Source organism: Pseudoliparis swirei, chromosome 16 (genome assembly GCF_029220125.1).
Source record: "Pseudoliparis swirei isolate HS2019 ecotype Mariana Trench chromosome 16, NWPU_hadal_v1, whole genome shotgun sequence".
Taxonomy (NCBI): Eukaryota; Metazoa; Chordata; class Actinopteri; order Perciformes; family Liparidae; genus Pseudoliparis; species Pseudoliparis swirei.
The window spans coordinates 10,378,327-10,395,713 of record NC_079403.1 but is presented as its reverse complement, the minus strand read 5'-3'; the positions used below and the strand labels follow the sequence as shown (position 1 = coordinate 10,395,713).

At 42.0% G+C, this 17,387-nt stretch overlaps 1 protein-coding gene across 4 annotated transcripts in view; it reads left to right on the top strand.

Annotated features, from left to right (window-relative positions):
* The window catches only part of atp8a2 (ATPase phospholipid transporting 8A2), a 48,435-nt gene that overhangs the window by 23,652 nt on the left and 7,396 nt on the right, over window positions 1–17,387 (top strand). For all 4 annotated transcript variants that reach the window (XM_056434813.1, XM_056434814.1, XM_056434812.1 and 1 more), the window contains exons 24-31: window positions 7,429–7,601; window positions 11,905–12,088; window positions 13,402–13,512; window positions 14,761–14,835; window positions 15,307–15,429; window positions 15,831–15,909; window positions 15,999–16,060; window positions 16,540–16,596. In XM_056434813.1, coding sequence (XP_056290788.1) covers window positions 7,429–7,601; window positions 11,905–12,088; window positions 13,402–13,512; window positions 14,761–14,835; window positions 15,307–15,429; window positions 15,831–15,909; window positions 15,999–16,060; window positions 16,540–16,596 — 864 coding nt within the window. The remainder of the gene's footprint in view (window positions 1–7,428; window positions 7,602–11,904; window positions 12,089–13,401; window positions 13,513–14,760; window positions 14,836–15,306; window positions 15,430–15,830; window positions 15,910–15,998; window positions 16,061–16,539; window positions 16,597–17,387) is intronic.

The following is a 17,387-nucleotide window of genomic DNA, read 5'->3' as shown; positions in this document are numbered from 1 at the left end:
TCTGTATGGTCAACATTGCATCCAATTGTAGAATCTTTTTGAATATTTAAATTTTGGTCATCATTCAAATTGAATTGCACAACTTCACACCTATAATCGTTTTCATTGCTGTATTAAGCCGACTTCTAGTAAAGGAAATGGTTGTTATTTCACGTTACCATGCATCACAGTGGTGTTAAAAGCCAGACAGCGTGCAAGACGCTGAATTCTCTGAGCTGGACAGGGTGAGCTTTTACTGTCTGGGTAGCGCTCAGTACTTCAGCCTGAGAATTGCAGATGTGATTCGTGCAATAGGGTGAAAGCTAATAGTCAGCACTGTAAGTGGATCATTCGGTTAGGAAGACTTTGTCGCTGCTCTGCCTTCCATGTTTTATCATCAGGGCTGCCAGGGTCATACAATTCTTGGAATGATTATGACATTATAAAGACTGATTTCTTGGCCTGGAAATTAATTGTTGAGGGTCTGGTGCCCCCGGTCGCTCGGGCCTTGCTTCCCCTTGTCACTCATAGATCCATGCTGTCGCTCTGTCCCTGGTGCCTCCGCTGGGGTTTCCCAGAGGCGCATGTTTGTGTTTCAACCGAGCCCCCCGGACGAGAGAGCGTCTTTAGAGCAAATGTTACATAGTGAACAAATGTTGACCTGACAATTTATGGGTCTGTTACATGACGCCATGTGGCCCCAAAAAGTTTTTTTCCCCCATATTATATATTTTTTTCGGTGAATCAATGGCTTGATAGGTCTACCTATCTTAAACTGGTTAAAGTCTCTGACATGGGCGTACATATTTTGGAGATGTTTTTCAAATGTGTGGGAAGCCTGTGTGCCATACCGGACTGCTCCAGCCAACAGTTGCTGATTGCTGTCGGGTCAACGTAGTCTGGGTTGGAGGATGAAACATTTGGTTCCAACAGGTGATTTCATTTTTATTGCCCCGCCTTTATTGCTGATACATATTTGGAATTCTTGTGTCTAAGCTTTAATTGCAGTCAAAGGGAACGTTATGCCTATCTTCCATGGGAAATTCTTCTCCAGAGATTGCACATCGACTTAGGTAGATCCAATAGCACATTAGACAAGAGGTTTTTGTTTCATAAAGTCGGAGCATTTTTGCACCAACACGTTAGAAAGGTGAACTTTCTGAACCCTTTCATTAAAAATATTTTTTACGCCAAAAAAAACAAAAACAGATTATTCTACAGCTGAATGACTTGTAATGAGGCAGGAGGTGCTGTTGCAGTGAAGGGTTGAGGCCATTGCTGAGAGAAATTACAAATTTATCAGACAAATCTTTCCGTCATCGAGAGTGGAATAAAAGTGAAATGGCACCAGAATGAAGGAAAAAGTCACACATAAGCTGTTTATCTGATAATGACGTGACTTAACTCTTACTATGTCGACAACTATTCCTGACTTGATTTTGCGTGATCCAGTTTTAGAACGTTCTCACGCCATATGCAGCTCAATAGAGTCCATTTAACAGCAACTCAAAACAACTAGATGCAGTCAGGAATCCATTTCTCAGCTGGCTTGCACAGAAATATCAAATCTACACCCTGCTGATGTGTTCTTGAGCAAGTTTTGGAACTTGAACCTCAGGCTTATCACTCAAGGGTTTCTTTTGTAAAATAGTTGTACAGACACATTTCTTTATGGCACGAGAGACAGCTGGTTGTAATGAAACATAAACCATGGGTCACTCATGAGTGGAATTTCTTGCTGAGAGCCTGGTGCATTTTGTAGCACGCTTTCAAGTGGATGGACACGCATGAGAATAAACCACATGACAGAGGACTGCAACACAACTCAATTACATTCTCACCCCCTTAAATACAATAACGGAGTCCGACAGATAATCAGCTCGGATATTAAATATTCTCTCCCTTAAAAAAACATCATACTAATTCACATATATATATATATATACAGTATATATATGTATATTTGGAGCTATGCATGTCAGAGAAGGAACATTCTGTCATTGCATGTGAAGTGGCATACTTTACGTTTGCGTGTGGTGTCACAGTCATGCCTGTCAATCAGGACAACTTCAGAGAGCTCTGGTTGTGACTGGTGTTCGGTGCGGATAAAAGCAAAACTGTCTCCAGTACATCACTTATCTCACACTTAAAATAGCTTGCGTCGGCTGAGCTTCGTTGTGCTGGTTGGCCTCTTTGAAATTGTAACCCGCATACGAGCAAAAACAGAAGCTGCTTATCAACATCTCACCTCGAGGTTGACCTCCTGACCCCATTTAAAATACTTTGTCCCCAATTCTCACACTCGATCGCACCCTTTTTCTTTAATCAGTGTGAAGGCTGATCTGTGCACTGGATCTTGCGATCTTAACAGCAGACCCCACCACCACCACCATCACCACCACTATCACCAAGCCCATGCTCCGCTCCATGTCTTCCTCCACATCTGTCAGCACCCTCTTTATATGCATAAGAAGCTAGGAAGCGACTACACAGGAAACACGTGTGTGTGTGTGTGTGTGTGTTAAAGGGAGAGTCAGAAGAACCGCATGAACAAGCAACAAAATATGCGTGTTTATCTTAGTGTAAGCGCAGGAGTGTATTTGTGAATAAAGCAGGCGAGTGTTTATTGAACTTCATGGATGAGACCGACAATCTGGATAGAGAAAGGAAGGGAGAGACGAATGGTACTGAGCCATGTGAGGGCGATGAGTGAGTTGTAATGCGATCTCCTTTTGGTGCTCCTCCTCGTCAAAACAAACGCTGTGAGCAATGCCTCCTGGGTAAACGGTTTGCGACCACTGAAGCTGTGACGAGCGCCATCTGTCACCTTCAGATCACATGCCACACACACACTGACACACATCTTTGCCTTGTCTCTTTCTGTTTGGTCAATACTGTAGGACACCCCAAGCCTGTGATTTCTTCTTTTTTCCCTCTCGTATCAGTCTCTAAAGACGTCCCGTCCCCTCTCAGTTTGATCCAGATGCAGTGGCACAGCATCACCGGGATCAGCTCGATAGTTCTGAAGATACATTACATCTAACTTTCCCACAATCCCCCGCTCCTCGTCACACTGCCCGCAGTACAACTCTAAAACAAACAACGTCTCTCTTCTGCTCATTAATCATTTTAATTCACTCACTCTCTCTCTCACACACTCACACACTCACTCACACTCTCTCACCCACTCTCTTACATTTTGCGCCTAGACTTACATGCTCTATTGTTCTGGCATTTTTCACTTTATAATTGCGTTTCTTTTTTACATCTGGCCTCCCACTGTTAAGTCCACAAGTCGGTGTCTATTTTATTTGCGCGTGTGTGTGTGTATGTGTGTGCGTGTATGCGCGCTCTGGCTCAGGCAGCTGAGGATGTGGGTATTTATACAGATGCACAGTCCGATAATTAAATGGTATATTAAATCTCAGTGGTGGTGACAGAATCTGCACTTCAGATATGAGAATATCTTTCTCCGCAGCGCTCTCTCTCTCTCTCTCTCGCTCTCCCTCTCTCCCTTCCTTCCTTCCTTCACCCCCCTGAATCTAGTTCACACTCCTTATCCTTCATCATTCTCCTTTTTATTCGTACCTTTTCCTATTTATCTTGTTAGTAAGCAAGTAGTAGTGTATATTTTACACTCTGCTTATGTACATTCATTATGATGGAACTAGTGATTGAGATCTCTTTGAATGGAGAGGTTGGAATGGATCAACACTTGGCTTTCCCCTGGCTCACTGTTTGCTTTTATTTATATCTTTTATTCATATATATAAATGTGTATATATATATATACTGTAGATATATAAATGAATATATATATATATACATATACAGGACTGTCTCAGAAAATTAGAATATTGTGATAAAGTTCTTTATTTTCTGTAATGCAATTAAAAAAACAAAAATGTCATGCATTCTGGATTCATTACAAATCAACTGAAATATTGCAAGCCTTTTATTCTTTTAATATTGCTGATTATGGCTTACAGCTTAAGAAAACTCTAAAATCCTATCTCATAAAATTTTAATATTTCCTCAGACCAAGTAAAAAAAAGATTTATAACAGCTGAGTGTTTGTCAAGGCTCAGGAAACCCTTGCAGGTGTTTCGAGTTAATTAGACAATTCAAGTGATTTGTTTAATACCCTACTAGTATACTTTTTCATGATATTCTAATATTTAGAGATAGGATATTTGAGTTTTCTTAAGCTGTAAGCCATAATCAGCAATAAATCAGAATAAAAGGCTTGCAATATTTCAGTTGATTTGTAATGAATCCAGAATGCATGACATTTTTGTTTTTTTAATTGCATTACAGAAAATAAAGAACTTCATCACTATATTCTAATTTTCTGAGACAGTCCTGTACATGTGTGTATATATATATATATATATATGTGTGTGTATGTGCTTGAGCATTTGATGGTAAAGCATGCAATGAGAGAAGGTGATCTGTGATATCTCAAACCGGCTGCATGCCCCTCCCACTTTGTGGTCCAAATATAAACCTGATAAAATTCCATGCAGAAAGGCTTGTGAACATGGTGTACAGTGTGTGTGTGCGTGCGTGTGTTTCCGGCCTCTTCGAGCTCAGATGCGTATGAAAAATAAACATTGAGTTTGGAACATAACACTTCTTTCTGTCGTATTGCAATTGGTGCAATCAAAGACTTTCTCCTCTCCGGTCTCCACAAATAGCGGGTCATTTAGCGCGAACACAAGTTTAGTTACATTTTAATGGATGTTTCTTTGGTTTCTCTTTGAGAAAGTGTTACAAGATCATCGTGGACCTTCTGTGAGCGGTTTCTTTTCATGGTGAGACGTCGTTCTTTCTCATGACGACACAGTTGGGTCTGGACTTGCTGTACTATGCCTGCCTGTTAGCTTTTAAAGTTAACTAGTGTTTGTACCTTAGTTACCCTTTTAATCCTCTACAGCTCCTGCAGACTTAGCCTGGTTATTACTCCGGGTTTTTTTTAGCCGCCACTTAAGCTTTGACTAGACTTGCTGTCACAAGTCACTGTGTTTATATTAGCACCTCGCTGACTGGCGAACTGTTTGCATTCACTTGAGGATTATACCGTGTGTGACCCTTTCTTTTAGTGCCTTTTAAGATGTGACATTGACATTAGGTTCACACTATTGTCAACTTCAGCTGCAACTCGCAACGTTGTTATTATTATAATTTCCCTCTAAATGGGAGCTGCACAGAATCAAGCCCCTTGCAGTAAATGGGGAGGACTTAAAGCATCAACACCCACCGGCAGTGTTTTTATACAATAAAGTTTTCACTTGCGTGGTGTTTACTTTGCTTTATGCTGCTCAGGCTTTTTGTGTCATTCCTCGGTGAGGAGGTGAAGACAAGCAGGGGAAAGGAGGTTTTGTCAGATTCTCATCACTCACACATGCATGACATGCACACAGACACACAACCACTGTGCAATTACACTGCTAACATACAACACTCGTACATCCACACACGCGCTTCACTCCTCTGTGAAAAGACATGCTCATCACACATGGACACTTTGAGCTTCAGGACTTTGACAACCTGTAATCTCCTTTAATCCTTTCATTATGTTTTTGTTTTCCTTTCCCCTGTTTGGGGAAATAGGTGAATGCAAACAGGAATTCCGGCATACAAAGAAAAACACACAACCTCAGGCTGAGACAACAAGAGCAGGGACATTTTTGGCGAGAGGAGGGACACTTGTGTGCGTGTGTGCATCGCCATTTGGCGAGGAGAAGAGAAGCGGCGTTGTTCTTATGATTGTGTTGCATGCATACATGTGAGCGTGTGTGCGCTCGCTGTGTTGTCTCTCGCACATGCTGACTGGTAGACAGAGGGGTCATCTCTCCGCGGGTCACTGGACTCTCGGGTCTGACGGCCGCCAATATCCCGCTGTGAGGGAGACTGTGCAAATTCTTAACGCCGGCAACATTTTAAAATGTTGGTGCACTTTTGTGTCTGGTTTGGTATTTTTAATCTGATTGCCGTGTGTTTAGTTGGGTTGCTGTTGTTCCCACAAACAGTTCATGTCATGGGGCGTTTCATTTTGCCTCATTTCTTGTTTATTGTTTACAAAAGCTGAATTCCACATGTTCAACTAACAAACGTGGATGGACAGTTAGTGAGCTGATGCTACATTATTGGATAGCACTCGGTGGATAAAACATTTGTTTTGATGTTGAAGGGATTTCAACAGATCTCCTCAATGTAAAGAGCTCTTAGAACGGAGCTGGAACTGTTAGGTCCTCTGAGTCTTATTTGTTTTACTGATCTTGCACTCTTAAAAGATCCTCCTTTATTTCACAGCCATGCATTCGACAATCCTGGAAGAACTCTTTCTCCCAAAAAGGGTTTATTGGGTGAAAAGAGTTGGATTATTATCAACAGAACGTCCGTACAGATCGACCGCACAAGGCAACTAATAATACACGTGGAACCATTTTAATACTATGTAACATTGGGATCCCATAAAAGTCATAATTTCAGTCAGCGGAAATGGTAGAACTCAGGTGTGTGTGTGTGTGTGTGTGTGTGTCTGGTTACTTGTAGCGTGCCTGCTCCTCCACATGGAATTCATTACAACTCCATGGGATGTTTATTTTCTCTATTAATCCCTGTTCCTCTATTATCAAGAGCTCCATCAAAATTGCCCCCAAACTACTGGCCTGCAGGCAATTTGGCACGCGAACACACACACACACACACACATTTTAACCCAGCCACCACAAGAGTCCATATTTTCTTTTCTTTAGTTGTGTGTGTCTCTTGCATATTTCCTCCCACTGGGGTGTTTTGCTGCTTTCACTTGAAGATTTCACTTTTGATGCCACGATCCAACCTGCCCCGCAGACCTTGTTTTGCCAGCGTGTTGTCATGATGTCGACAACAACTGTGAACTTTATATTGGCATTCTTATTTATTTAGTGTACACATGAGCACATTCTTCCCCAGCTGAAGCTGCCCATGACACCAAGAGCATATGTTTCCCATTTGCTGCCAGTGCTTTTGACCTTTTAACAAATTGTCTGTGTGTTTTGATGTGTGCGATTTGTATTTTCACCAGTTTAAAAGGCTACATGCCACCTCAGACATAAAACCTTAAAATGCGCTCACTTGTCGAGTCATTTTCAGGGTTGAATTTTTATTTAATGTTTGGTTAGGGGGGAGATTAGGTTTTAAGATTGTGGGGATTAATGGTGAGGTTAGGGTTTCACATCATTATGAGCACTCGTGTGTGTGTTAATGTGTATGTTGCAAACTTGAACCAACTGGAGAAGAGATGTTGGAGATAAAGGCGTGTCAGTAAAAGCATGTTGATGATGTGAGAACCCGTCTAACTGTTCTCTGAAGCTTAGTTTTTGGAAGAAATGGAGAATATGTCGTTCATCTTCCTTTGAAGTTTTAAGACAAACCCAAACCCTCCTCATTGTGTCTTTGCAGGCTACCCGTGCCACGCTGACCGCTCACTGTTCATCCCTGGGCGACTCTCTGAGGAAGGAAAATGAGCTGGCGCTGATCATCGATGGTCAGACGCTGAAGTATGCGCTGTCCTTTGAGCTCCGCCAGGCCTTCCTGGACTTGGCGTTGTCCTGCAAGGCTGTCATCTGCTGCCGGTAGGGAAGATGCATTCATTACGCACACACACATACACACACAGACACACACACACAAAACACACACACACACACACACAATAATACGTTGCTTTATTGCACAGGTCTAGAAGATCTGTAACAAAAATCTAAAAATGTCCATGCTTTTTCTTGCTGAAATGTTTTCTTTAAAAATGGTTGCAACATTTAAATTAAAATGTGTCATTGGTGCCATATTATTAATTGTTGAAATAATTTTTATTGACAGGGAATAATTTATATTGTTGTTTCGGATGGAATTAAATTATTTAGAATTATAGCATGAAATCTAATTAAAAGGAGCATGAAGTCTAGTGTGGACAAAGCTTCCATTTGTGACCCAAATTAAAAAAAAGTAAGAAGTCTAGACAAAGTTTAGAAGTCTAAGCACCGTTTATTTAAAAAAACGCACATATAGAGATACTCGGCATCATTGCACAAGGAAACACAAAGAAGTTGTCCACACTCAAATGTTCACGTGCAACATTTTTACTTCTTTAGTCCTGCACTTGTACCCAACTGGATTTAAATATCCACCTTTTTTGCTGAAAACAAAAGACGAGGACACGGTTCTATTATGAGGTTTTGTGTTGTCACCAATATTTTGATCACACATGGTCATCCACACATGGTAAAGGGGAGGGTGTGAGCTTTGATGAAATGTTAGACCTCATCTATGAAATTAATCTCGATGACGAAGGTGGCTCCAAATCCTCAAACTGAACCTTTTTAATAACATAAGGCAAAAAAGAAACTGCGGGAACTGCTCAAGAACAAATGAACACAAATGCTTCCGAAAAATATCCATCGAATCTCACCACATGCGCTGCTGTGTGCACGATAGAGAGCGTGTCGGTGCTTTCATACCGCTGTACGTGTTGGTAAAGGTTGTCGGTTGCACACAGTCAACAAATGCACAGCGGGAGACGTGAGCTGCGCTGCATGGAAATGTCACAGCCATGACTCAGTTTCTGGTGGCAGCCCAGGAATGGGCACCAACACATACGCACACTGCCATAGTACTTTACCATTCATACAAAGTGCACTCTGTTCGTAGAATGTTTACTGCGTGTTCCCTTTTTTGGTCATGTTCGCCTCAGCACCAGCTGTGATGTTTAACAAAAGAGTTTCCACTCGTCTTTTGTGTGCGTGTGTGTGTGTGTGTAGTCGTTGGTGTTTATGTGTGTGCAGCCGGGAGGGAGGTAATTGACTCTCTTGCATATCCAGGCCGTATCCGGGCTCGGGTCTCACAGGCCTTGCAAACAGCTCCCAGCTTCCTTCCCTCTATTCTTCACTTGTTCCCTCTCTCTATGTGTACATCTCTCCCTCCTCCACTACATATCTCTCACCCTCTGTTTAGCGTTGGGTATGAAACATCAGACGTCTGGTTCATAGTTGGTTCCTGATTTAAATACAAAATGCTGCCAGTTTTAGAACGTGTGCAAAAGATCATAAGTCAAGTATTTTGAAGTCGTAGTGGTGTATTGATAAAAAACCTTTATTAGTTCCACGGCTTGTTTATGAAGGTAGTCATCAGGATACTTCTGCTCCTCTCCGCGTGAGTACCTGAGGTTTGATCTTTATGTTGGAAGGTTTCACCTCTTTTCCTTCAGGAGCAGCGGCATTACTTCCCAAGATTTACCCATTGAGCAAAACACTGTATTTTGGGATTTTCCAGCTTTATGATGTTGATGTATTCTGAAGTACAGGTACTTGTGTTGACACAATATTTAACATTTGAGAAATATGGTTTGTTTTTGTCGGAAAAAAAACATGTTTCTATTCATAAAAGTAAAAACATCAGGATAAAATATTGACTAGTCGATATTTGTATTTTGTACTGAAGGTCAATGCTTCCCAAGCATTTAGTTGCTCAGATTATTTGATCTGAATAATTTATTCGATGCCCAAAAAGGTGAAAGTTACATCTGACGATGCCTTGGGAGGTCCCGACCCGCAGGTTGGGAACCAATGCTGTAGGTGATTCCTGTTGTGAGTGTGGCAAAATACTTTGTAATAAGCTGCTTGTACATAATGAGCTGTGGCTTTAACTTTTTAAAGACTTTGAAGTATCTCACCGACTGTACGTGTGTGATGATCACAGTGAGGGAATGTGTGCGTGTTGGATGCACTCGTATGCATGGCTTCCTGACTTCACTGTGCGTTTGTTTATAGGAGGACTTAGGGGCTGCTTATTTTCTGCTCAGCTCCACCGTGAAGAGCACTGGGAGCCTTTCATCTCCCCAGTGCCACTTTATACAATCCCAGACAGTGTTCTCGGAGCTCAGAGGCGAGGTGGAGTGAGACGGAGAGATTTGTGGTGAGAGGCCAAGAGACGCACACAAAGAGCAGAAGTTGATCCCATCCTTCTGCCTCGCCTACAGAGGCCGAGACACTCTGAGGGTTTCCCCCGTGCTGTGTGGGGCGGAGGCGGGAGCTGTGTTTGTGTGTGTGTTTGTGCATGTGTGTAAATGTGTGTGTTTACACCCGAGTATGAATCCTAAGCAGACCACCCAGCTCTGTGATTTCAGTTTGACCGGGACATGATCCGTCTTACATATTCATACAAGATGGACCGTCTTTAGGACCCGTGGCCCTACAGGCGTGTGCGTGTGCGTGGGTGTGTGTGTGTGTGTGTGTGTGTGTGTGTGTAAAGGGTCATACATCTGCTCAGAATTTAATTGTGTCTTCATTATGTGCTCCTGCAGCTGCACACAATTGAATTTTGTAATATCATTATCTGAACACTGACAAACATGGTGGGGATTTGAAGAACTTAGAGTTAGAGCTGTAGGTGAGACACACACACACACACACACACACACACACACACACACACAGACACACTATTTGTAGTCAGTGTATATATGACTCCTCCTTTTTCTATTAACAGTTTGAAGTATTGTACACACAGAAGCTAGGTTTTGAAACTCAAATTACCATCACCTAATACATCACTGAGGCTGAGATAATTACTTTCATCAGGGAAATTTAAAGTCAATATTTAAAATATGGATTTGGCTTAATCTCTGCTAATGCAGGCAATAGGGAAGTCGCTTACTGTACCACCATGATGATGTCTAAATGATTTTATGCTAAATAAATGCCACATTCTATACAAAACACAACTATCTTAAGGTACTGTACAATGTTTTATTTCATGCTCTACGTAAACCAGTTGCAAGTCCTGTACTGTGGGAAATAGAAGTTGTTATACAAATGTGATCCCAGTCTAGGGATTAGTTTTCTCCCGCGTCTCCTCCTATGTAGATGCATTTGTTTTCACAGTCCAGGCTGCAGAGAGTAACAACAAGACTTGTGTAGCTGTGCTCATGTGAATGACGGGCAGGAGAAGGCCTCCTCGTACAAAGCATGTTTGGAAAGCAAAGCGGACGACACTTTGTTCTTATATATCTCTAAAACAAAATTACTGGGCCAAACGCCCTAATCTGTGGAAGACCACGTGATGTGATCGACAGATCCATTTCTATTATGTCCATAGCAGACAGTGGAAGAAATTAGGGATTGTGAAGTCTCTTTAGTCAAGCCAACTGGAAAACCAGAACAACTGGAATGGAGCTGTGCTCTCTTTTGTCGGTGTGTTACACATTGCCCCATAAAATGAGAAATAAAATTCCACAATAGTTTAGCAAATGCACCATAACACCTCACTATTGTCTCTCAGTGGCCCCCGAGGGAAACATCTGTAATCGAGCCTCCCTCGGTCCTTTATTGTCAGTGAAGCAACAGAACCGGTTGTGGACAGGGGGATCAGTGACACGGGTCAAGAGGGTGGAGTACCACTGGAAGCTCCCTGGAGACACACACATAGCCACACACACACACACACACACACACACACACCCTCTAGGGCACACTCAGATCTATTCAGACATGCATAAACACACACCGCTGTAAGCACACACACACACACATATGAACACATCAAACCTGAGCTACCCAGAGTCTTATTAGAGTAACAGTGAATCATTGTTTCCTAATTCCTGGTGAAGAGCCGTTTACAGAGCCCCGGCCTGCAGTGTGTGGGTGCGTGTGTGTGTTTCTGCCAGCCGCTTTCTTTTTCACTTTCAACTGTTTCCCACTCTTAGTTCTTCAGGCTTTATTCTTATTTCCTGATTACTAGAATCTTTTGCCTTCTATCTCAAAATTGATTTCTTGTTTTCTTTCTTTCTCACAGAAAGAAAACGACTTCCCACCTCTCGTAAATACACTTATAGTATCAATCAACCACAAGCATTTGTTTTTCTTCCTATTGTTTCTGTAGAGTTTCTCCGCTGCAGAAGTCTGAGATTGTGGATATGGTGAAGAAACACGTGAAGGCCATCACGCTGGCGATCGGCGACGGTGCAAACGATGTGGGCATGATTCAGACGGCGCACGTTGGAGTGGGGATCAGCGGCAACGAGGGCATGCAGGCCACCAACTCTTCTGACTACTCCATAGCACAGGTGGGATGCAGACGTAGCATGGAGACATGCAGGAGACAGTCGTGCATGCTTGGTCAGGGTCATGCAGATACGTTACAACCTTTATTTGAACGTAGATAATGGATTCATGCCCGGTTGTCCACCCTGCTCAAGTGTCTTAGGGCAAGACACTGAATCCTTACCTGCTCCCTCTACAGCTAATCCTGATCTTTGACCTCCCTTGAGGGGGACAACTGAAAAAGGAATTTATTTACAGGGGTCACTCGAGTATCATGTTGTCAATGCAAAAGAATGGCGTTTATTTTCTTATTTTCTTACAATAAAAGAAAAAAGTCCACAAGAAAATCAAAAACATGTGTATCCTTCTTTATAGCTCAGAAATTATTTGTTTTCTTTTTTATATATATTTATTTGCAAACTATTACTTTATTATAATTTATTATTTATTTTTAGTAATACTTGAATTCCTTTTATTCAGCTGGAGGCATTATTTTTCCAAACATTTCTCAATCAAGCTCCCACTGGTGCTGAGAAGATCGGTCGATTATCCAATTTTGAAAGCGTGAATTTGATCATATTTTATGATCCGGCTCAGTGAGCGATGGAAACAACAAGAGTGTCTAGACTGTAATGAAGGTGTTATTTCTCCACGTCTATAATTTGGTGTCAGCCTTGAAGTGTTATATCAATTATCCAAGCTAGATCTTAACAGCACCAATAAACTCTGCTATAGAAAATACTGTATGTTTGTGCAAATAGTGCCACATTGTATTTTGACATGTAATGTAATGCAGCTTGTTGATTGACAAGCCCTGAATTGACCATTTTTATTGTTGTTTTTATAGTATAAAAAAAGTCAAACCGTCTCTTGTGAATTAAATATCTTTAGGATCTTGCATTGTTGGTCAGACAAAATAAAGCAGCTTGAAAACATCCCTGAACATTTTCGAAATTAACTAAATAATCGATAAATTGAAAAAAGATTATTTGCAATCTGTGTGACCTATAGTGACAACTCAATGCAAATGTGAACCCGAGGGTTCTCCTTGTTACTGAGGAGTCTTGTCTTTTCTTTTCCTCTCACACAAACACATTCTGTCACTTTCCCTGTCTGCATTGTTTCTCTTAGCTTCTCATCTTGCTCACATTATCTGCATTAGTGATAATGCATCAGTGGGCCCCCTCCTGCTTCAACTTTCTTGTCCCCCAGCCACATTCTTAGTATTCTCTATGTTCCCTTTCCAGCTCAAATGTTCTTTTAAACTCTTGCTTCTTTATTCTAATAATAATAAGTATCTCCCCCTTTCTTCTTCTCTTTTTTCCATGATTGGTAGTTCTGCTACTTAGAGAAGCTGCTATTGGTCCACGGGGCATGGAGCTACAACCGTGTCACAAAGTGCATCCTCTACTGTTTCTATAAGAACGTGGTCCTCTACATTATAGAGGTAAGAGCTTCACTCCCACAACTTCCATGTTTCTCTCTCACACACACACGTACACACACACACACACACACACACACAAACAGTAACATTAACATAGACGTTCTGCAGCTGTTTGTCGACATGGCTGACAGTGATAGACGAGGTGCCCTTCTGGTGTCTGCTTTCTGTCTCTTTTACAGACACACACACATACGCTCAGAAAAAAAATGTGTGTTTAGAGCTATGTGTGTGTGTGTGTGTGTGTGTGTGATGGAGGGGCATGCCGCAGCCCTGGCCTGCCTATTATGAGGGGTATTTGTCAGCTGTGCTCCACCCCTCTGTCTCACATTAAGGACGCTAGCAGGTGCAAGTCCTCATGGGAGCCCACTGTCCCGCTCACACCACCACTCTGTGGCTGTATGCCTGTGTATATGTATGGGTTTCCATAATTATCTCACATGATTGGCTTCCCTGCAGGGCGCTCTTGGCCAAAGGTCAGAGACTGTCTCTGTCCACTTAGTGGAGACAGAATAAGGGGGATGGATGTGTGTGTTTTTACATATCTGACCTCACCCTGAGGCTGTGTGCTCCACTGTATGCCCGAGGAATGCTACAACTCCCACCACTGGTCCCAAACATTTTCTTTATCTGACCTCAGATCAGTGGGTGTGTTTGTTTGTGTGTGTGTGGGTGTGTGTGTGTGTTTGTGTGTTTCCTCTGGGCCACTATTGATGTTAGCTATGGGAAAAGTACGACCACAATTCCCATCAATCCCACTGCTTTCTGTCATTATTAAGATGTTCCAGGTACAAGCAATGAAACATTGTTCAACCAGTATACACAAACAGACATTTTGACACAAACTACAAAAACAAATCTAATAAAGAGATTCCACAACTTTATAAAATGATGAAACAATACAATAGTATTTTGTAACAAACATCTACAAAGAGTACTACTCCAGAGTGTCAACTTGAATTCAGCACTAGAAATCACACATTATAAGGAAGTCTAAAACAAGGAAAGAAGACACTATAAAGTGTTTGTTTTTTTATTATGGCCCATCATAAAGTTATATGTCTTGTAAACTATGATGGATCTTCATTCACAAACCTGAGTCTTACCTGACGAAGGTCTTTCAACTGAAACGGCATAACTAAAACAATAGGTAATGACAGTGTAGAGGACAACATGTTCTTCTGAAGTCATTTTACTCTCAGTACCTCCCTGTGGCAGATTCTTCCTCTCATCCCTCTCTTTGTGTTCCAGCTCTGGTTCGCCTTTGTGAACGGGTTCTCTGGCCAGATCCTTTTTGAGCGCTGGTGTATCGGCCTCTACAACGTGGTGAGTCCTCACGGCCTCTCAAACTCTCTATTTTACCTTTCTCCAGTTTCTCTCTCAGTCACACCTGTCTGTTTTTCATTTTTTAAAATTTGTATTCAAGTCAAGTCTCTTTCTCTCTTCTTATCTCTCAATTAATCTTATTCTACTTTGTTGTCTCACCTCTGCTCTTTCCGTTGGCGTGTGTGTGTGTGTGTGTGTGTGTGTGTGTGTGTGTGTGTGTGTGTGTGTGTGTGTGTGTGTGTGTGTGTGTGTGTGTGTGTGTGTGAGTATGTGAGCGTTTTCTTTCTGTATTTTGGAGACTGCTGTGTGTACTTATGCCTTCAAGCTTCCCACTTATAAAACATTGCAGAATTCCATTAATGCCGCTGCTGATATGAACACTGATTGCCCAGCTGGTCGAATGATGTTTATATGTCTACACGCTGCTCTGTCATTATGTGTTTAAATGGCTGTGTCTTGTGTGTGATGCAGATATTTACTGCACTGCCTCCGTTCACTCTGGGGATATTTGATCGGCCGTGCAGCCAGCAGAACATGCTCCGTTTCCCACAGCTCTACCGAATCACCCAGAATGCAGAGGGATTCAACACCAAGGTACATGCACACACATTTGCAGTCTGCACACACACTCACACACTCACACACACACACCATGTGCTGCAAATTTAACCGCTCTGCATCCGACTCGTCATGCCTTGTGGCTCCCTGTGGGATTGACAAGTGATGCCTGCTGTGTGGGACGCTGGCGAGTAAATAAGAGTGGCATGGAGACCAGGACGTTTCCATGGCAACCTCTAATGAGATTCATAGGGCCAGAATAAGGAAGTCTTTCATTTTAGAGGGTACACTGGGAGGGTGTAGTGTTACTGGGAGGAATTGCTGTTTTTGTATGTTTTTATGTGTGTGGTGGCATATACAGTACGGCATTCGTCTTCACTGACTTGTTTTACACTCTTTCTCCTCTCTGTCTGTCTGTCTCTCTCTCTGTTTCCCAGGTGTTTTGGGGTACCTGTATCAATGCACTGATTCACTCAGTTATTCTCTTTTGGTTTCCACTCAAAATGTTAGAGCACGGTAAGTGACATGCCCGAGTAACTTTACATTCTGAAATCTGGCTGGTCAGACTTTGTCATGAGGCATCTGTCTGTGTGTGTTCCCCACAGACTCTCCCTTCAGTGACGGTCAGGGAAATGACTACTTGTTTGTTGGGAATATGGTCTACACAGTAAGCATCTTACATGTATTTTCTTTGTGTATGTTTTTGTTTGTTTATATTTAGCTTTGATATCTGTGTCTTTTGGCACGCAGATGTTGTACGTTGCACAGTGTTTGTGTACACAGCAGCACTGTGCTGCTCCTTCAGAGCCGCTATGAGTCTCCACTGAATCTAGTCTTGTCTCGCCAGTCTGTCTCCTCTCCAAAGTCATCCATCTCTTCTCCCTGTTGCCTTCTCCATCTCACACTGTTGATATCATTTTACTCCCTACAGGCTCATGTAAAAGTCAGAAGTGTTTATTTGTTGTTATGTCTGTGTAGACTACACAGGGCTGTGGGGGTCCTGAGTATTTTAACAGACATGTCTTAGTTTACTGTCTAACATTAATGTATATTATCTCCACAGTCGCCAGCAAATTAATCCTGTTTCTCTGTTTTTGTTTTTTAATTTACTCTCCCGCTGCCGTGTGTGTGTGTGTGTGTGTGTAGTATGTGGTTGTTACAGTATGTCTGAAAGCTGGAATGGAGACCACAGCTTGGACCAGGGTAAGAATGAACACTCTCTCTATTACTCCACAACACATGTGCTGTATTTGACTCAATTGTTGATAAATAAAGAGGGAGGGTCCACTCTGAGGATTTCAGTGTGAGATTTTCATAGATCTTGGTCGCAATGCTTCATATTCCGCAAAGACGTGAGAAACGATGTGGTGTACCTTGATCTCGTGGTGGAGGTTTGAGGTTTCTTAAACACCAGTTGGTTACACCACCCAACCCTCTCACTTGTGGCTGCAGTTGTTTTTCCACTGCTCCTGTTCAATATTTCAAACTTATCCACTTACGAATAACTCGATGTCTAAAAGATATTTCCAAATGTTAATCCCCTAAGATTTAAGAACCATTCAAGTCAATCAAAGGCATTTACTGGGAAGCAGCTGCAAGAGCTGTTAAATGAGATTCAACAGTTATTCTCAGCTAAGGAGAAAAACAGACCCCAAAACTGTGAGATTACCATCTGTTATAAGAGTAAATACAGAAACACAAGATCGAAACATATTTAATTTAACTTAGTTAACTCAGAGCCCAGATGTCCTCCAAATAATTTTCTATTCAAGTATTGAAACATATTTAATTCATCGAGATGGTTAATGTCAAACGTTGAGCTGGCCGACTTTTGAAGTGTATTTCGGGGCATACTGCCAGCCCTACTTTCTATGGACAGGTTTCTCACGTATAAACATCAAGGATGCAGAAACCACAATATCATGGCAGCATATATATTGACGTAGCCACTATTCGTTCAAAAGAAACTAACTTGCTGGAAACCAGTACAATAT